The sequence below is a fragment of the Microcebus murinus genome, chromosome X (genome assembly GCF_040939455.1).
Source record: "Microcebus murinus isolate Inina chromosome X, M.murinus_Inina_mat1.0, whole genome shotgun sequence".
NCBI classification, from domain to species: Eukaryota; Metazoa; Chordata; class Mammalia; order Primates; family Cheirogaleidae; genus Microcebus; species Microcebus murinus.
In genome coordinates, this window is record NC_134136.1 from 1515457 (window position 1) to 1537042 (window position 21586).

A 21586-nucleotide genomic window follows, 5' to 3' on the forward strand; every position below is an offset into this window, starting at 1 on the left:
TTGAACTCCTGACCTTGAGCAATCCGCCCGCCTCGACCTCCCAAGAGCTAGGATTACAGGCGTGAGCCACAGCGCCCGGCCAGCATTAGTGTTTTTTCATATATATACACACATACATATATAACCTATATGCACCCATACATACATGCATACATATAGAAAGGAAAAAGTACTCAACAATCAGACCTACTGAAAGGTGAAGTAGATTATAATGGCAGGTAGCAAATCTACCATCTCTGGAGAGTTTTAAGCAGAGGTAGGGAAATAAGAGCAGATCAATGTATTTTTTAAGTGAGGGGCATTCCAAATATATCTTAACATTCCTTTTAGTCCTGTGATCTATGGTTTTGGAAAATTGAAACAGGGAAGTTTAAATTGCCTTAGTTTATATAGCAAGCAATGGAAGAAGGATGAACTATAAACCACACTCTGGTCTCTTGTCTCCTAGACCAGTGTTCTCTACAATATTCAACATTCCACGTTGCTGCTGGTGCTCCAAAATGTCTTTGTAGTTTATGATCTTTATTCCACTGTTTGGAGATTATAGTTCTCACTCTCGTTAATGTAAGTAATGAATTTCATGTTTTCCCTGCAGGATCATCCCACCCTGGCTTGGTGGCCAAGCCCTTTGAGAAAGTAACATACCGCTGGACAGTGCCCCCTCATGCTGGTCCCACTGCTCAGGATCCTGCTTGTCTCACCTGGATGTACTTTTCTGCCATGGATCCCATCAGAGATACAAATTCTGGCCTGGTGGGCCCCCTGCTGGTGTGCAAGGCTGGTGCTTTGGGTGCAGATGGCAAGCAGGTAGTGCCAGGATGTCTAGCTGGGAAGCCTACTGGGAGGAGGATGAAGCTGTGTTGCTGGGTAGGAGTTAAGCAAGGAACTGGGTGAGGGAATAGAAGAAAAAATAATCAAGCTGCTGTATCAGAAATTAGTAATTGGTGACCATACACATCTTTCTTAACCTCTATTTCTATTTCATATCCACCCGTCATTATCATCATCTTCCTTCCTTCTCTCCTTCTTCTTTTTTTCTTTCTGTTCTTTCTTTCTTTTCTTTTCTTCTCACCTCTATGGCCCCTAACCCTTATATTTGCTGTCTACTTTTGTACTCAGTCCATCATTGCTAGCTGTAAAACCTTGGACAAGGCTACTTAATCTCTTTTTGACTCCGTTTTTCTCATCTGTGAAAAAGGGATTTACAATCTAAGAAGGTACCTTGGGTTTCTGTGAGAATTAATTTAAATAATCCATATAAAGTGCTTAGCACAGTGTTTGGCACATAGTAAGCACTCAGTAAAGGTTAACTATAATAATTATTAGTATTATTACTTTTCTTTTCTAATTTCCCTCTAGAGCCCTCCCCCACTCTCCTGGCCACCTTCCTCTACTTTTCTCCCCGACTGACTCCAGGCACTCTCCTATCAAATTCTGTACCTCTTACAGTCCTCATTCTGTGCTTTTTCCATACCCCCTTTCATAAATTCCTCCCCTCCAGTCTTGTCATTTTATTCTGAACTCTTTTTTCCATCTGTAATTTGTGGTTACCTGAGGAAAAACTGCCTAGAGACAATGGAAAGTTTGGGCAGGAGGTATGGGCTTGGCTCTGAGTCTGGAAAACGAAATGGGAAAGAACCAGGAATCCTTGGATCTACAGCTACACAGTCTGCAGCTATTGAAACCATTGTTATTCCTTCTCCTACTTTCCTCCACTGGGCCTGCAGAAAGGAGTGGATAAAGAATTTTTTCTCCTGTTCACTGTGTTGGATGAGAACAAAAGCTGGTACAGCAATGCCAATCAAGCGGCAGCTATGTTGGATTCCCGACTGCTCTCAGAGGATGTCAAGGGCTTCCAAGACTCCAATCGGATGCATGGTATGGGGAGTGCTTTTTCCCTGGGCTACAACTGAGATGTCCCAAGTAAAATCTAGCCCTAGCCATAATCATGACCAATCCTGAAAACACTGATTTCATTGACCACCTCTGTCCAAGATACAAGCTAGATTGAGGGATTCAACCTAAGACAATAGATCTTATACTTAGTACCTTCTTTTGCTGTGTCCTGTGTTACATACTACAGGGGGCACTGGATGAAAGTACTTTGAGAGGAGAACTGTGTACAAGTAGATTTACTAGAGAGTGTGAAGAATAGCTGAGTGATACTTTTCTACACTTATTTCCCTCTCCCCTTGCTCCTATCACCCTTTATCCCCAACCTCAAACTCCAGCCAAGTGGTGCTATTTTTTTGTCCATGAAGATACGTTATACTTTGCTGATTTCACATTTTGCAGTGCTATGCCCTTCACTTGAAATGTCACTCGTTACATCTTTGTCTTCAGCCTGTGGGAAATTCTGCCCTTTCTCTAAGGTCCTACTCAGAAGCTACCTCCTTCATGTGATAATTTCTTTATCATCCATACCCAGGGTGATAATACCCTCTTCTGAACTACCATTGTATTTTGATCAGACCATTTTAATAGAAAGATCCATATACTGCTCAATAGACTTCTGCTACAGTGTAGTCTCTTTAAAGATGAGTATTGTATGTTGCTTGCTCTGTATCCTCCACACTGTTTAATACATAATGTTTATTAAATTAGTGAACTACCAGATGAATTGATGGATGTGTGGTAAGTGAATGACGGAGAAGACATGGTCCTCATTTGCAAGGAGCTCCCAGCAATTTGCAATGAGATGAGACTAATAGCACCCATGATAATAATTATAGAATAATTTAAGATAGACTTTAATTAAGTACCGAATTATGTGGAGCAGCTTTTAAGAGACATAAGAGTTCAGAAGAGGAGAAAATTGCTGAGGAGCAATCAAATTAAAAGATTCTTGGAAGAAAGGAGTGCTTGAGGTAGGGCTTGAAGACTGAATAGGTTTGCAACCAATACATTATAGACAGGGGAAGCAAAACCAGGGCTTAGCAGTATTCCCATCAGCATTCCAGAGGCTTATCAAACTGGGTGACTCATTAAAGTTGATTCTAGTGGATGTGAGAGCATTAAAAAAGAGATCAGCATCAAACAGGTATCCCTGTATTTGGGGGAAGGGAGGAGAGAGTGTGGAACGTGGGAGGAGGACAAGAATGAGTGTGTTCTATTTTGGCTCCATCTCTTCGTTCCCATCACCACTTAGTTCCATTATTTGGAAAAAAGTAAGACAGTCTTGTGAACCAGGTTCACTTAAGTTTGAATTTACTGAGCATCTAATTGATATCAGGTAATGTGTCAGGTGTTCAGGCAGTCATATGGATACAGAAAAATATGATATGCTTCCTGCTAGGTCAATCTAGTGCAGGAAATAAGATTTCTAAGTAAATCATTAGACTCTGTGGTAAGTGATATTATAGAATTTCTAGGGTAAAATTCATGGAAATCAAAGACAGGCTTCACAGAAAAGATGATAATTGAGCTGGGACATGATGGATGAGTGGTAGGTTGCCATAGAGAGAGACTAGAAGGGAAATTTATTCCAGGAAGAGCAAATAGTATGTGAAAAGTCAATGGATGTTTTCTAAGCATATACTGTGTTTAAAGCCTTGGGGATGCAGAGATAGAACTCATAGGATAATGGTGTGTGTGTGAGAGTAGGTGGGAGGACAGACTGCAGGTAGGGGTACCAGGGAAGAGGCTATTGCAGTTCAGGCAAGAACCAGGTCAGTATCAGTGAAGATGAAGAGGAGGAGACAGACTAAGAGCTGAGGATGGAACTTTAGGGAACCCTAACACTTTATGGATAGGTGGAAAATGAGAACAAGATGAAGGAGCAATCAGAGAGGTTATAAGAGAACCAGAAAATGTAGTGCCACAGAAATCAAGGGAGAAGACTTTCAAGAGAGTGAGGATAGGAGACATTGGTATGTGAGTATATGTGTGTGGGGATTGGTGGGTAGGGAGGAGTTATGGTACTGGAGAGTAGTTCAGTGTTGTCAGGATATGGAGCATGGGAGAGGAGGGAGGAGTACCAGGTGAGGCCAGAAAGGCCAGTTGAGCCCTCATCCTAAAGACACAGATCTTCACAAGTAGAACTAAAGTGGCTTAAAGAAGAAGGCAGCAGAGTTGAGGATGACTGAACATGTTCAAATTGTGTACAACCATAGTACAGTGCTGATGCCATGCTGCTGGCTAGTAGTATGGTCTCATCTCCCCATCTTGTCTTGTGCTTTTGTTTTCCAGCCATTAATGGGTTTCTGTTCTCTAACCTGCCCAGGCTGGACATGTGCAAGGGTGACACGGTGGCCTGGCACCTGCTCAGCCTAGGTACAGAGACTGATGTACATGGGGTCATGTTCGAGGGCAACACCGTACAGCTTCAGGGCATGAGGAAGGGTGCAGCCATGCTCTTTCCTCACACCTTTGTCATGGCCATCATGCAGCCTGACAACCTTGGTAAGTACCTAAGCAGCTGGCCCTAGGCTCAGAGGCTTCCTTGGGTATGAGGCTGGGGATGGGGAAGAGGGAGGTCTGGGAAAGAGAAAAAAAGAGGGATGTTGAGAATGCTAGGGACATTTTCAAAATACTTTTGTCTTTTCCCTCTTCAATGTGCTCTCCATGTTCTGTTTATTTGGATTTTCTCCTTAGCTGAAAGCAGAATATAGTGCGTAGAAGACTGAGGAAGCTATTTTCCGGAACAACAGGAGAGAAGTAGGGATGCTGCTCAGCTTCAGGGCACTTCTTATGTGACAGAGGGTAGACTTGGCCACATAGCCCCTTGACCACATAGAGATTTTATATATACAGTCCTTATATTGGGGGGAGGTCGATGGGATGTACTTATGAGCACTCTCAACTCTGATATTCTGCAAAGATTTCTGCAAACTCTCTTCTGGTTGTGCGTGTGTGTGTTGCCATAACAGTTTCAGTCCAGGAATCAGAACACAGGATCCCTGGTCCAGGCTTTCATTAACTTGCTCTATAACATTGGTCTAGTGGGGTGGGGAACCTGCAGCCTTAAGGCGAAATGTGGCCTTTTAGGTCTTTAAGTGTGGCCTTTTGACTGAACCCAAATTTTGTAGAAAAAATTCTTTTATTAAAAGGGGTGCAGCAGAGAAAGATGAAGCTTTTATTCCCTCCTTTGGTGCTTATAAAAAAGAATCTTGAAATTAGAGGGCTGCAGGTTCTCCACCCCTGCAAGATATTTGACTAGACTACTTCTTCAGATGCCATCTATTTCTGGCATTTCATGAGTTATTTTTTCTTCGGTCCCTAAGGTGTATTCTTTTTCCAGCCAGTAGGTGGCAATAGTGTTTGTAAGAAAAATCTGTTGGTTCCATGCAGTTCCTACTAAGCTATTATCTTAGTTCGTAAATTCCATTCTCATTTGGGGAAAAAAATCCTTAAAACAAACCTTTTTGATAATTTAATAATTTCAGCCTGTCCCTGAGTTTGACAATCAGTGGACGTAAAGCTGGGGTCACCCTAGATGTCTTTAGGTCCTCATTTCTGCCCATCTATCCAGAATACTTTCTTGGACAGGGAGAGTTGTTAGCAAATTAAAAACATCAGTTAATGGAGCTGAAAGAAACAAAAGGAACAAGTTCTTGCTGTGTGATGTCGGAAACTTCTGAATAAGAAAGACCCTATTCTGTCGCCTTAGCCCCAAAGCAAAATCCCAGTTTTAAATTCCCTTCCTGCAAAACCAGCCAGACTCCCCAGCCAGGTCTATATGCCTCCCTAGGGCTCACTCTTACTTTGGATGAATTAAATTATTTTTGTGCCATACTAAGGCTCAAGGAGGGTGGCAGTGAATGACTTAAAAACATTCTGATGTGTAGTCTGGAAGGAGAGGAGGAGAATAGGTTTATAAAAGTAAAGGTTTCAAAGGTTACCCCCTTGGTCAAGATTCCAGAGTTTTCTTACTAGCAAAAGCACAAATCCTTCATTACCTTTGCATTTCCAGACCTTTAAAATTATTTCCTTTTTCTGAAGAGATCTGAGTCATAGAATATTGAAACTCATAGAGTTCTTTTGAGATAATCTCAATTCACTTGTTTTACTAATGGAGGGAAGGGACAGACCAGGAGGAGGGAAAATGTTTAGGTCAGTTAGAAATGTTGGCTCTATTTTTTTCACTTCTCCCTTTTGCCCCTTTTCTATCAAATTCTATTGATCCTTATTCCTAGCTAATCTCTTGAATCTGAGCTCTCCATTCTGTCCCTGGGGACTTGCTCTCTGATTAAGATTGAGAGAAACCAATGTGAGTACTTCTCCAAAGACAGAGCAAAGGTACCTGAGTTAATGGAAGAGTCAAGACCAGAATCTGGCTTTGGGATTCTGGAGAGAGGGATAGTGATGGGCAATAGTAAATATACATATGTGTTTGAGCAGCTCTGCAGATGGTTTGAAAACATCACCATGGAGATTTTTCAACGTGCTAGGTTTTGGATACTTATAATTATGTTTTAAAAAAATAGAAAAAAATGCCCAGAAAACATTTAGCAAAATGTTAAGAGTTTGAGTTGTGTAGGTCTCTTGGTAATGTTTTAATCCTCACCTCTTTTTTTCTTTGCTCTAAATTTTAATAATATTATATTTAACAGATAAATGGCATATTGTATTTTAAAATGTCACCCTGCATAATATGTCTCAGCTCTTCCAATAGAACTACTGGTACTAGGTCTTTACTAGCCAGGGGAAAGTGGTAAATAAAAAGGGTAAAGCTTGTAACATGTTACTTTACACCTAATTCATGTTAGATTTCTCAGCAGCAAAGACAATATATATTACTTCCCTGACCCCTGTTTAGGGTTTCTTTCCTCTCTTTTGCTCTTGGAGCTCTTTATTATTGCCCTCTTTTTCTCCTTTTCCCAACTTCTCTTTTCCTCCAACTCCTTTATCCTCCCTTCTTTTATTTTCTCCTTCTTCTTTCATTCTTTTTTCTTACCCTTTTTATACCATTCATCTTTCTTCTTCCTCCTCTTCGTTCCCTCCTTCATTCATTCTTTTTCTTCCATCTGCTTGTCTCCCATATTGCTCTTCATCTTTCTTTTCTTGTCATTTCTTCCTTCAGTTCTTTCTCTCTCTTATCTTCCATTTCTTATTTTACCTTATTTATTTTTCTTCCCTTGTCTCTTTTCTCCTTTCCCTATTTTCTTTCTTTTTTGATTCTTTCCCTCCTTTTTGCTTCCCTTCTCTCCATCCTCCTCCCTCCATTCTTCCTGTTTATTTTCTTTATCTTATTTTATTCATTTTATTTTTAATCTTTATTTCTTTTGCCTTTACCTTTCTCTTATTTTATTTTCTTCTTTTTTCTTTTCCTTAGTTCTATATTTTTACTTTCCTCTCTCCTTGTATTCCTCTATTTTTCTTCTTTTTTCTTCCTCATTTTTTAAATTTTCTTTTTATATTGCATTTTCTCAAAACATAGTAGAGACCTGTTCTCTTTCACTTGTTGGTTTAGGTGCTAGAGAATGTAAGGGTCAATAAGGCAGAGACGGTTAATGTGAAAGGGAGATAGGTCTGTGAACTTTAGTTGTCATAATGACTGGGGGTGTGGAGAGTATCATACTAACATTAGAGGGTAGGAATCAAAGATGCTAAAAATTTTCTGCAATATGTAGGACAGTCCTATGTAATGAAGGATAATCCCACTCAAATTGCCAATTGTGTTCCTGTTAAGGAATACCAAGATGTAGTGTTTAAGGGACATAGGAAATGACTAATGAGCCAGTTAGGAAAAGAGGAAAGCCCTTGCTGAGGAGTTAGGACTTTATTTTCTGGGTCATAAGAAGCCATAAAAGATTTTATTTCTTTTATTAAGATGATGAGTGACAGGATATGATTTTCATTTTTGTAAGTTTACTACAGGACAGTATGGATAATGGCCCTGAGTTCAAAGGAACCAGAACCAGGAAGGCACAGCTGAAACCCCTTGAAAGAGATGATAAAAGCCTGCCAATGAGTGCAGGCAGTGGGAATAGAGAGAAGGACAGGGTTAAAAGATATTTGGGAGAGAAGTGATAGGATGTTGCTGAGGGGCTGAGCAAAAAGAAAAGATGCCTGAGGTTTCCAGCTTGTATGCTAGGTGGGTGGTGGTGCCATCAACCAAATAAGCAAATACAGAAGCAGGGGTAGGATGGTAAGGTTTGGGTAAAAAGTATTCATTTGGGGGCATTTTAAGTTCCTGGTGAAATCCAGCTGGTGGGGAGTTCATGGTAGGTAGTTGTGGGTAGAAATTTAAAGCTTGGAGGAGAATGTCTTCTACTTATTCCCATCCCCTCAAGTGATCATCAGACTTTCTTCACACCAGACCCTGAGCCATGACTTTTGGACAGTGTATACAATCATCCCTTTGAATGCACATTAATTCACTCAACACATATTTATTGCTCATCTTTTAGGTACAAAGACAGGCACCGAGGTAAACAAGACAGACATGATCTTTGCTCTCTGTATATCCTCAACAAACACATAAATAAGATAATTTCAGATAGTGATACATGTCATGAATGAAGTAAAATACAGAAATGTGATAATATAATGGAGGCATTACTTTAGACAAGTTTTTCCAAGAAGGTCTCTCTAAGAATGTGACATTTAAACTGAGATTTAAATAATAATAATGAGTGTGGTGCGCACCGTCTGGGGGATGGACACACTTGAAGCTCTGACTCTGGTGTGTCAAGGGCAATATACGTAACCTAAACATTTGTGCCCCCATAATATGCTGAAATAAAGAAAAAAAAAGAAAGAAAGCCTGTATGGTTGGAGTGTTATGAGGTAGGGGAAGACTGACATGACATGAGGTCATAGAGGTTAGTAAGGGTCATATTATGTAGGGCCTTATAGCCCATAATCAGGAGTTTGAATTTTATTTTGGGTGTGGATGGAGCACTTAAAGCAAGGGAGCAATGTGCTCTGGATTATATCTGTTAAAGAACATCTTGTATCCTGTGTAGATAATAATTGAAGAAGCAGAAAGGACAATTGGGGGTCTATTGCAATTTTCCAGGTAAGAGATACTGGTGGCTTGAACTAGAGAAGTGGCAGTGGAAATGAAATAATTTTGAAGGAATTGCTGATAGGATTTACTCATGGAATAGATGTGGTGATGTAAGGGAAATAGAAGAGTTAGGAAGTAGATATGGAAAGGAGTTGTCCTCTTCTTTCAAGGTGCCCATAAACTAGTAGAAGGGACCATTTTAGAAGAGAGGAACACTTAGTCCTTAACCATGTGATATGATTCGGTAAAGTGCATTAGCAGTGGAGAGGCTAAGAATATAGAGGTTGATTTGGGCCAGAATAGTCAGGGAGGGCTTTCTGGAAGAGAAGAAGCATGAATTAGGTCTTGGATAATGAGTGAGCTCATATATATATATATATATATATATATATATATATATATATATATATATATATATATATAGTGGATGGGTACCTTCCAGATAGAGGGTAACAACATGAGTAAAAATGCCAAGATAGACGCAAAATGTTTGAGAGAAGTAGTTAGAAGTAGATTTAGTTGGAACACTAGTTGAGTTTGAGACGATATGTGGGAAGTGGGACTGGGTTTGGGACAAGCTGGTAGAAGGCTTTGAAAGCCAGGAAAAATAATTGTAGTGCTGGATAGACAGTAGGCAGCAAAGATAAGGGAATAATGAGAGTAGTGTTCTAAGAAAGTTAGCTTCTCTTGATCAACATTCTTTGAGTCTGAATGTCCTTGGCATAGACACCTGGAGCTTGAGACCTAGTCCAGGCATCTCCACAGTACAGATATTCAAGACTGATATCTGAACATTGTAATGTAAAGAAATGAGCAAAGTCACTTCTAAAGCTCTCTTATGTAAGCATCCTTGTGATCAAGAAGTAGTACACTAGTTTTTCATTACATGGATGAATTGCATAGTGGAGAAGGCAAGACTTTTAATATACCTGTCACCTGAATCCTCTCCTTTCCTCCCTCTTCTGAATCTCCAATGTCTATTAAGCCGCTCTGTGTGACAATACATACTCACTGTTTAGCTCCCACTTAAAAGTGAGAACATACAGTATTTGGTGTTTTGTTCCTGGATTGCTTCACTTATAATAATAGCCTCCAGTTCCATTCAAGTTGCTGCAGAAGACATTATTTCATTCTTTTTAATTAATGAATAGTATTCCATGGTGTGTGTATGTGTGTGTGTGTGTGTGTGTATCATGTTTTCTTTATTGGTTCTGTATCTTTGCAATTGTGAATTGTGCCACAATAAACATATGGGTGAAGATGTCTTTTTTTAAAAAAATAAAATGACTTCTTTACCTTTAGGTAGATCCCCAGAAGTGGGATTGCTATATTGAATGATAGATCTACTTTTATTTCTTTGAGAAATCTTCATACTGTTGTCCATAGAGGTTGTACTAATTTACATTCCCACCAAAGTATATATGTGTTCTCTTTTCACCACATACATGCCAACATCTATTGCTTTTTGACTTTTTAATAATGGCCATTCTGACAGGGGGAGGATGGTATTTCATTGTGGTTTTATTAATAATTTATATTTTCATAGGTATGTTGACCATTTGTATATCTTCTCTTAAAAAATGTTTGAGTCTTTTGCCTGCTTTTTAATGGGGTTATTTGTTTTTTTCTTGCTGATTTGAATTCCTTGTAAATTCTGGATATTAATCCTTTGTCACATGTATAGTTTGTGAATATTTTTTCCTATTCTGAAGGTTGTTTATGTACACTGTTGATTATTTCTTTTGGTGTGCAGAAACATTTTAGTTTAAGTCTCATTTATATATTTTTATTTTTGTTCTGTTGTATTTGCTTTTGGGGTCTTTGTCATAAATTGTTTGCCTAGGCCAATGTCCAGAAGAGTTTGTCCTGTTTTCTTCCACAATTTTTATGTTGTCGGGCCTTACATTGAGAAGTTCTTCTGTCTTTTTAAAAACTAACTATTTAATCCCACTTTTATTTATTTGGTACTTGGTAATAAAGGGACACAACTGGTCACTGCCTTTTTTGGAATAATTATTATAGCTTTATTATTTATAGCTTCACTTATTGAACATTTACTATGTACTGTGCTAAGCACTGTACATATATCATTGTGATTAATTCTAAAAACAACCAAATGAAGTGAGTAAAATGATCCTTGTTTTACTGATGAGGGAATTGAAACATATACAGGTTTAGAAATTGCCATGAGGTTTTTTTTATATATATATATATATATATATATATATATATATATATATATATATCAGCAATAAGTGACAGAGTTACCAACCATCCCACTTTGCCCAGTACTGAGGAATTTCTAGGGATATAGTACTTACAGTACTAAAATTAGAAATGCCCTGGGCAAACAGGAAGGTATTGATCATTCCAGTGGCAGAGTTTAATTTTTAGTTTTTATTGATGCATAGTAAACACACATAGTTTCAGGGTACATGATAATTTAATACATTCATATAATTTGTAAATCAAATTAGTGTACTTGGGATATCCATTACCTTAAGTATCTGTCTTTTCTTTAGGTTAGAACCATTTGAATTCTCCTCTTCTAGCTATTTTGAAATATACAGTAGATTATTGTAAACAATGTATCTTTGGAGCTGGAGCTCTTAACATCTGTGTTCATTAGTCTTAATAAACTTGTTATACTCTTTTTATCTAGTGCATAGAAGAGCCTTATCTGAGACTACCCATTCTCTGCAGTATGCCTGGGGAGAGGCAGGAAATCCCCCAGGCACTGCTCAGGGGTGTTCTGACACAGGTTTTGCTCTCTGATCCTCCCTCAGGGACATTTGAGATTTACTGTCAGGCAGGCAGCCATCGAGAAGCAGGGATGAGGGCAATTTATAATGTCTCCCAGTGTCCTGGCCGCAAAGCCACCCCTCGCCAACGCTACCAAGCTGCAAGAATCTACTACATCATGGCAGAAGAGGTGGAGTGGGACTATTGCCCTGACAGGAGCTGGGAACTAGAATGGCACAACCAGTCTGAGAAGGACAGGTAAGTCTTTAGAAAAGGAGAGATCCTACTTTCAGAGAATCACTTTACAGATGAGGATACTAAAACTGAAACGAGGAAGCACTTATCTAAGGTCGCCTATTATGATACCAACAGATCTGGGAGTAGGGACTAGAATGCAGGTCTTCTGAATTACAGCGCGGTGCTTCTATATTGGTATAATGTGGGGCTAAAGTAAAAGACCTTGCTCACACCTTCATCCTCTTAATATTTGCCTCTATTCCTTGAGTTAGCTGGAAGTACCTACCCTGGGACTTAAATTTCATATAGAATTTACTCAAGGGACTGAATGCCCCAAACTCACCTGTCCCTTGACAAAATGGCATTGCATTCATTAAGCACACTAGATATTAAGCAGAAAAACTCCAAAATGGCATAGTTTAAATAAGATAGAATTGTATTTCTTATTCATGTAATAGTACAGATATGAGCAGTCCAGGGCTGGTAGGTGAACTGTGTCATCCTCAACACTTATATTTGTCTCTGGAACCAAGATGCCTATTCTTCTTGTAGCCACTCCAAGCTATCAAGAAGGGAGAAAGAAGTCCCATGCTTAGCTGTAAACAAATCTGGGAAACATAATCTTTGGTTAGGTAGCCATGTGCTCAGCTAAAACTTAGGTGATTCTATTACTAAAGAGGAAGGAGGAGAAAATGGAAACTGAGGTTCAGATTAGCAGTTTCCACTAGTTTGTTTTCAGTGCTCTTACTGTCCTTTGCCAATTCTTGCCCTTTATATTGATTGTTGAAGGTTGAAGTCATCTTGCTAACTTGCTCTGGAAATTAGGGAAAATGACTTCCCCTCTCTGAGCCTGGGTTTAGTCATCTTTAACGTGATGTAGTATAGTTGAAAGAACAGGAATAGAGAGGAGGGAAGGAAGGAGCAGCAGACTTGAATCTAAGTCCTGGCTCCCTTTCTGGCTGATGGTGTCACTGTCAATAATTCTTGACATCTCTGGACCACTGAGTACACCTCTGGGACCTACCTACCCGATGGATCAATTAGGAATGTCAAATGATAAAATAAATGATAAAGCTGCTTGTAAACTGGAAAGCATCCCATAAGGAGAAATCTGTAACATTTCATTTCCTCCCTATTCTTTATCACTCACTATTCTTTATCCTCCAGGAGCAGCAGAAGTTAATACTTTTCTGTCACCTTGTACCTTGTCCTTTTATCAAACTAATTCCATCTGAGATATCATTAAGGCTGGAGCTGGAGCCCAGGGCTTCTGATTCTTAGCCCAGTGATCTTGCCATATTAATTGTACAACAAATTCCTAACTGGATGATGGCAAACAAGAAACACAAATAGATACTGAACCCTGTGATCTTTAATTATAGTTATGCAGCCAATGTATGAGCAATCCGACATTAGAAAGAATAGGTCCCCTTCTTTTATCTGTGACAGGAAGGTGGTTCTGACTTAGCTTCCTCATATATGAAAATGAGGGGATGAGGGTTGGGTACTGATACTACTCTTTGAATTTCTCTAGTTATGGTCACATTTTCCTGAGCAACAAGGACGGGCTCCTGGGTTCCAGATACAAGAAAGCTGTATTCAGGGAATACACTGATGGTACATTCAGGATCCCTCAGCCAAGGACTGGACCAGAGGAACACTTGGGAATCTTGGGTAAGGGAATTCCACTTCCCTCCTATTGTCTAGCAGCCTGAGCTGTTCCTAAGGCAGCTATGTCATATTAGGAAGGCCTCCCATCCCCCATTATCAATCTTATGATGTACTGGAATTATGGTCATATTTTATAAAACAGTCATGAAAATAAGCACTGAAAGGGGAAGAAGTGAATCATGAATTCTGCTGCAACTTAAACCAGGTTTTTCTAGGCTTTTTTTAAACCTTTGAAGTATGGAGGGCTCTGAGCATGATAGATTTTAATAGATACTAGAGGCAGGAGAACTTAGGAGCAGGCAAAAGTAGAAAAAAAAATGACACAGGGAACTAGTTTTACCCGTGAACTCCAGTTTAATTATTGCTGGAGATTGTTTTTCCTGAGGTATATCATTCAGACATTGCTGTAGATTTTCTTTTTTACCATTGTAGGGATCAATAGGTTTCTTCATTCTCATCCTGGCACAGAAGGGCCCGACTGGCCCCTGAAGAGATCCCAGCTATTTGGTATTCTGTGTCAAACTCTCCTTATCATCAATGATTCCACAGAGCCCTGATTCTCTATGGTCTTGGGCTATTATACATAGAGGGTTGGGGTGGGAAAAGTGGGGGTAATTGAAGGCATAGTCCTGTTATTGACGTACTTTCATCCTGTGGGTAGCAGTGTCAGTTTAAGGGCTTCTGAATCTAAAAATGGAGCCAGCCATGACTTTTGGTCTTCATAGGATCCTTTCTCAGGGCAAACTCCTAATACTATGGGGCTGCCATGTATGCCCCTTTGTTTAATGCCTCCTGTTCCACTCCTCCGCTAATGAGACTTTTACTCCTTTTGCTTATATTAGGTCCACTTATCAGAGGAGAAGTTGGTGATATCCTGACTGTGGTGTTCAAGAATAATGCCAGCCGTCCCTACTCTGTACATGCCCACGGTGTGCTAGAATCTAGTACTGGCTGGCCATTGTCTGCTGAGCCTGGTGAGTGGGGACACTTAGTAAAAGGATGAAGGATATGCAATACCTCTGCTTCACTCTTCTGATTTGCTCCTTAAAAAAGTATATTCTTAGACCCTGAAACAGGAACATTAGCAAAACTAAGCTATAGCCTGAGTTTGTGTCTATGAAATACTCATTCTCTCATTCCCAGAATAGGCTGTGGCTTAGTCTTGGCTAATATTCCTGTTTCAGATGTCTAAGAGCATACCCTTGGCTATAGTCTGAGTGCCTAATCTTGGCTAGAGAGTGATCTGGCCCAGACCCCAGACTGATCATGAACCCCTGCCATAGATAAAGTTCTTGTCTCCTTAGTACAAACTTAATTCTAACCCCACTCACATACTAAGCTCCTAATACTAAATGTAGAGTGGCCATATCTTGGCTACATTCTCTTCTTTTTTTTTTTTTTTTTTTTTGAGACAGAGTCTCGCTTTGTTGTCCAGGCTAGAGTGAGTGCCGTGGCGTCAGCCTAGCTCACAGCAACCTCAATCTCCTGGGCTTGAGCGATCCTTCTGCCTCAGCCTCCCGAGTAGCTGGGACTACAGGCATGAGCCACCATGCCCGGCTAATTTTTTATATATATATCAGTTGGCCAATTAATTTCTTTCTATTTATAGTAGAGACGGGGTCTCGCTCTTACTCAGGCTGGTTTTGAACTCCTGACCTTAAGCAATCCGCCCGCCTCGGCCTCCCAAGAGCTAGGATTACAGGCGTGAGCCACCGCGCCCGGCCTACATTCTCTTCTATTAATTTATTCATTGAGTAAATACTTACTGGAGGCCTATTTCTAGATTAGGAGATATCTCAGCTGAGACCTAAATCAATTTAGTAAAGAAGTTTTCAAATGTTAGCTTGCATTGGGATCACCCAGAAGGTTTGCTAAAATACAGGTTGCTGGGATCAACTCCCAAAGTCTCTAATTCAGTAAGTCTATGATAGGCCTCAATAATTTGCTAGTTCAAACAGGTAATTTGCTAGTTCAATCCAGGTGTTGCTCATGCTGTTATTTCAGGAACTACACTTTGAGAACAACTGACCTAAAGGATGAGAAGGAGGTGTGTGGATGAAGGGTAGTGTAGAAGAAATGCAGGTAAAAAGAAGTTCTAGAGGCAGGGAATGCAATGCATAAAGGCCCAGTGGTAAGAGAGATGAAAGTTGAAGTAGAGGAAAAGGGATGATTCTAAAAAGAACAGTGAGGTAACATAAATAGGATTTAGTGATTAATTGGATATTGAAGGTGAGAGAGATAAGGATTCTTGAATTACACCCATGTTTTTGTAGGAAAATTCTTTAATAATATCCAGATTTTGGGCTTGGACAAGCAGGTAAATAGTGATACTGTTCATCAAGATAGGGAACATGGGAGGAAGCTGACTTGAAATGGGGAGGGATTGGATGATGATAAGTTCACTTTTGAAGTTGTTGGATTTGGGATGTCTATAAGATGACCAAATACAGGTATCTATTAGATATAAATATCTGGAGTTCAGGAGAAAGGTATACTCTGAAGGAATGGATATAGGAAGCATTCACAGGTAGTAATTAAAAACATTGGAATGAACATATCCACCCCAGAAAAGTATATTAAATGAGACAGTAAGAGTCCTAAGATGAGACCCTGAATAAGACCATTTTTTTAGAATTTATAAATTATTTTATTTGATTTTTTAACTGACAAAAATTGTACATGGTGATGTTTTGATACATGGAATGTACAGTGACCAGATCAGGGTAATTAGTATATCCATCATCTCAAACATTTGTTTTTTTGCGTTGGGAACATTCAGTATCTTCCTCCTAGCTATTTGAAACTATGTAATACATTATCAGTAACTGTAGTCATCCTACATGGTATAGGACTAGGGTCCCCAACACCCGGACCATGGACTGGTATTGGTCCATGGCCTGTTAGGAACCAGGCTGAACAGCAGGAGGTAAGCAGCAGGCAAGCAAGCAAAGATTCATCTGTATTTATAGCCACTCCTCATGGCTGGCATCACTGCATAAGTTCCACCACCTGTCAGATAAGCTGTGGCATTAGATTCTCATAGGAGTGCAAACCCTACTGTAAACTGAGTATATGAGGGATGTAGGCTGCATACTCCTTATGAGAATCTAATGCCTGATGATCTGAGGTGGAGCTGAGGCGGTGATGCTAGTGCTGAGAAGCAACTACAAATACAGATTATCATTAGCAGAGAGGATTTGACTATACAGTAAATGTAATGTGCTTGAATCATCCCCAAACTATTCCCCCTCCTCAGTCCATGGAAAAATTGTCTTCCATGAAACGGGTCTCTGATGCCAAAAAGGTTGGGGACCTCTGGTATAGAACACTAGAACTTATTCTTCCTATCTAGCTGTAATTTTATATTCTTTAACAAATCTTTCCCTGTCCCTCCCTTCCCCCTACCCTTCCCAGCCTCTAGTATCCTCTATTCTGCTTTTTACTTCTATGAGATCAAACTTCTTTTTAGCTTCTATATGTGAGTGAGAACATGCAGTGTTTAAGTTTTTGCTCCTGATTTATTGTACTTTTTATAATGCCCCCTAGTTCCATCCATGTTGCTGCGAATGACATGGATTTCATTCTTTTTATGGCTGAATAGTATTCCATGGTGTATATATAAAACATATTTTCTATTTTAACATTAAATGTTTATTTGAAATAAAATTATTTTGTACATAAAGTTCAATAATATAAAAGTTGTATTCTGAAAAAAAGGCAGTAGACTCATCCAGGAAAAGGGGAAAAGCTTGTGCAGACCCAGAAAGGCACATAATATTCAGGGAAAAATAATCAAGATACCAGGATTAAACACTAGGCAGAAAAAGTTCATAAACCACCTCTGGGTAGTTATATGACATCACTCCTTATTTTAGTGAGGGGGGCCATTAAAGTTTTTTTTTTAGGAGGTGACCTTCATTTTATTTTATTTGTTTTAATTTTTATTTCAGGATATTATGAGGGTACAAACATTTTGGTTATATTTTCTGTCTTTGCTTCACCCAAGCAAGGATTAGAGATATGCCCTTCCCCTCTACAATGCTCACTGTGTCAATTAGTTGTGAATTTACCCCCCTAACCCCTTAATCCCTGAGGAATATTACTACTGTGTGAGTACCATAGTGTTGATCAGTCAGTGCAAATTTGATGGCGAGTACATGTGGAGCCTTCTGATCTTCTGATCTTGTGATACCTCACTTCGAATAATGGGCTCAAGCTCTATCCAGGAAAATATAAGAGGTGCTAGGACGCTGTCATTTCTTATAATTGAGTAATATTCCATTGTATACATATACCAAATTTGAATAATCCACTCATGAATCAACGGGCACTTGGGTTGTTTCCACATATTTGCAATAGTGAATTGTGCTGCCATAAACATTTGAGTGCAGATGTCTTTATTGTAGAATGTCTTCTTTTTCCCTTTGGATAGATGCCTAGTAGTGGAATTGCTGGATCAAATGGTATTTCTATTTTTAGCTCTTTGAGGTATCTCCAAATTCTTTTCCACAGAAGTTGTACTAATTTGCAGTCCCACCAGCAGTGTAAGAGGTTCTAATCTCTCCACATCCTTGCCAGAATTTGTTGTTTTGGGACTTTTTGATAGAGGCCATTCTAACTGGAGTTAGGTGATATCTCATAGCAGTTTTGATTTGCATTTCTCTAATGATTAGAGATGTTGAGCACTTTTTTATATGTTTGCTAGCCATTAGTTTGTCTTCTTTGGAAAAGTATCTGTTCATGTCCTTTGCCCATTTATTGATAGAGTTGTTTGATTTTTTCCTGTTGATTTCCTTAAGTCCTATATAGATTCTTGTTATCAGCCCTTTATCGGATGTGCAGAAAACAAACATTTTCTCCCATTCTGTAGGTTGTCTATTCACTCTATTGATAGTTTCCTTGGCTATGCAGAAGCTTTTTAAGTTGATCAGGTCCCATTTGTGTATTTTTGTTGCTGCTATGATTGCTTTGGGGGTCTTCTTCATAAATTCTTTACCTAGGCTGATGTCTAAAAGAGTCTTTCCAACATTTTCTTCCAGAATTCTTAAGGTTTCACACCTTAAGTTTAAGTCTGTTATCCAATGTAAGTTGATTTTTGTGAGAAGTGAGAGGTGGGATCCAGTTTTAATCTTCTACATGTAATTATCCAGTTTTCCCAGGACTACTCATTGAATAGAGATTCTTTTCCCCAATGTATACTTTTGTCTGCTTTGTCAAAGATTAGATGACAATATGAGGATGGTTTTATATCTGAGATCTTCGTCCTATTCCAAAGGTCTGTACCTCTGTTCTTGTGCCAATGCCATGCTGTTTTGGTTACTATAGACTTGTAGTAAAGTTTGAAGTCTGGCAGACTGATGCTTACCAATTTGTTCTTTTTGCTTAAGATTGCTTTGGCTACATGGGGTCTTCTCTGGTTCCAGACTAGAGAAGCGTAGAATTATTTTTTTCTAAATCTGTAAAGAATGATGGTGAAATGTTGATAGGGATTGCATTAATTCTGTAGATCACTTTAGCTAGAATGGACATTTTAATAATACTGATTCTACCAAGGAAGAACAAATTAATTCTAAACCTAGCAGAAGAAAGGAAATAACTTAGATCAGAGCAGAATTAAATGAAATTGAGAACAAAAGAACAGAAGATGGATAAAACCAAAAGCTGTTTTTTTGAAAAGATAAACAAAATTGGTAGCCCTCTTTCTAGATTGACAAGAACTAGAAAGGAAAGGAATTTAATAAACTTAATCAGAAACGGAAAGGGAGAGATCACTACAGATATCATGGAAATACAAAACATTATCTTTGAATACTATAAAAATCTATATGCCCCAAACTACAAAATATGGAGGAAATGGACAAATTCTTGTAAACACACTATCTCCCTAAGCTCAATCAGGAGGAAATAAAATTCCTGAATAGACCAATATTAAGTACAGAAATTGGAGCAGCAAAAAAAAAAAAAAAGTTTCAAAAAAATAAAGTCCCAGACCAGATGGGTTCACACCTGAATTTTACCAAACCTTCAAAGAAGAACTCATACCTATACTGCAGAAATTATTCCAAAATATTGAGGAGGATGATGTCCTCCCCAGCTCATTCTACAAAGCCAATATTACCTTGATGCCAAAGCCAGGAAAGGATATCATAAAAAAAAGAAAACTACAGAGCAATATCCCTTATGAATATAGATGCAAAAATCCTCAACAAATTTTAGCAAACGGAATCTAACAGCACATCAAAAAAATAATTCACCATGATCAGGTGGGCTTTATCTCAGGCATGCAAGACTGGTTCAACATATACAAATCTATAAATGTAATTCACCACATAAATAAAAGCAAGAACAAAGACCATATGATTCTCTCAATAGATGCAGAAAAGGCATTTGATAAAATCCAGCACACTTGTATGATAAAAACCCTTAACAAAATAGGCATAGATGGGACATTCCTTAAAATTATTAAGGGCATATATGATAAACCCACAGCCAATATCATATTGAATAAGGAAAAATTGAAAGCATTCCCACTTAGAACTGGAACCAGGCAAGTTTGCCCACTATCTCCACTTCTATTCAACATAGTGCTGGAAGTCCTTGCCAGAGCAATCAGACAAGAGAAGGGAATTAGGGAATTAAGGGTGTCCGAATGGAGGCAGAAGAGGTCAAACTCTCACTCTTTGCTGATGATGTGCTATTATATCTAGAAAATCACAAGGATTCAACCAAGAGACTCCTGGAATTGATAAACAAATTCAGTAAAGTCTCAGGATACAAAATTAATGCACACAAATCAGTGGCATTCATATATGCCAATAACAGTGAAGCCAAAAATTCAATCAAAGATGCAACACCTTTCACTATAGCATCTAAGAAAATTAAATATTTAGGAATATATTTAACAAAGGAGGTGAAAGATATTTATAGGGAGAACTACAAAACACTGAGAAAAGAATTTGTAGAAGATGTACACAGATGGAAATCCCTATCATGCTCATAGATTGGTAGAATAATTTCAAAAAACTATTTAATTTATATTTTTATTTCTTTTCTTGTTAGTTGATTTTTAGTTGTTTTATAGTTTCTTTCTTTCTTTTTCTCTGTCTTTGTCTTTGTGGTTTGCTGAGTTTCTGGCATGTTACCATTTAATTCCTTTCTCTTCTTCCTTTTTGTGATTGTTTTATAAGACCTTTGGGTTTTATGTTTTTGTGTGTTTTCATCATAGTGAATATTGACCTTTCATTTCCATATTTAAGACTACTTTGAGTATATTCTGTAAGGCTGGTCTAGTGATGATGAATTCTCTCAGCACTTGCTTGTCTGGGAAAGATTTTATTTCTCTTTCATTTATGAAGCTTATTCTCACAGGATATAAAATTCTTGGTTGACTTTTTTTCAGCACATTGAAAATGCCATCCCTTTTCTTCTGTTTTCTAAGGTTTCTGCTGAGAGATCTGCTATTAGTTTGATGGAGTTTCCTTTATATATGATTATATGCTTCTCTTTTACTAACCTTAAAATTCTCTCTTTCGTTTTGACTTTAATCATTCTGGTTACAATATGCCCTGGTAAAGTCCTTTCTGCAATGTATTTGCCTTGGGATTTGGCCTCCTGCATCTGAGTGTCTATATCTCTTGGTTGTCCAGGGAATTTTTCATCGATTATTTCCTGAAATAGTTCTTATAAACTTTTTGGTCTCTCTTTACCCTCAGAAACACCAGTAATTTGTAACTTCAGTCACTTTATGTAACACTAGATATCTCAAAGGCTTTGGTCATTCTTTTTAAATCTTTATTCCTTATTTTTGCTTTACTGGATTATTTCAAAAGACCTATCTTCAAGTTCTGAGATTCTTTCTTATATTTGATCTAGTCTATTCTTGAAGCTTTCACTTTTTCTCATTGAGCTTATTTATAAATAATATTTGGAATTATTTATCTGGCATTATGAGGAATTCTGTTTTTTGGGGTTTTTTTGTTGTTG

The 21586-nt window shown here is 38.5% G+C and overlaps 1 protein-coding gene across 2 annotated transcripts in view; it reads left to right on the plus strand.

Moving 5' to 3' along the window:
- The window catches only part of HEPH (hephaestin), a 64927-nt gene that overhangs the window by 25676 nt on the left and 17665 nt on the right, over nt 1-21586 (plus strand). For both annotated transcript variants that reach the window (XM_012738779.3, XM_012738776.3), the window contains exons 10-15: nt 596-807; nt 1728-1878; nt 4189-4401; nt 11740-11953; nt 13467-13606; nt 14446-14577. In XM_012738779.3, the coding sequence (XP_012594233.1) occupies nt 596-807; nt 1728-1878; nt 4189-4401; nt 11740-11953; nt 13467-13606; nt 14446-14577 (1062 nt within the window). The remainder of the gene's footprint in view (nt 1-595; nt 808-1727; nt 1879-4188; nt 4402-11739; nt 11954-13466; nt 13607-14445; nt 14578-21586) is intronic.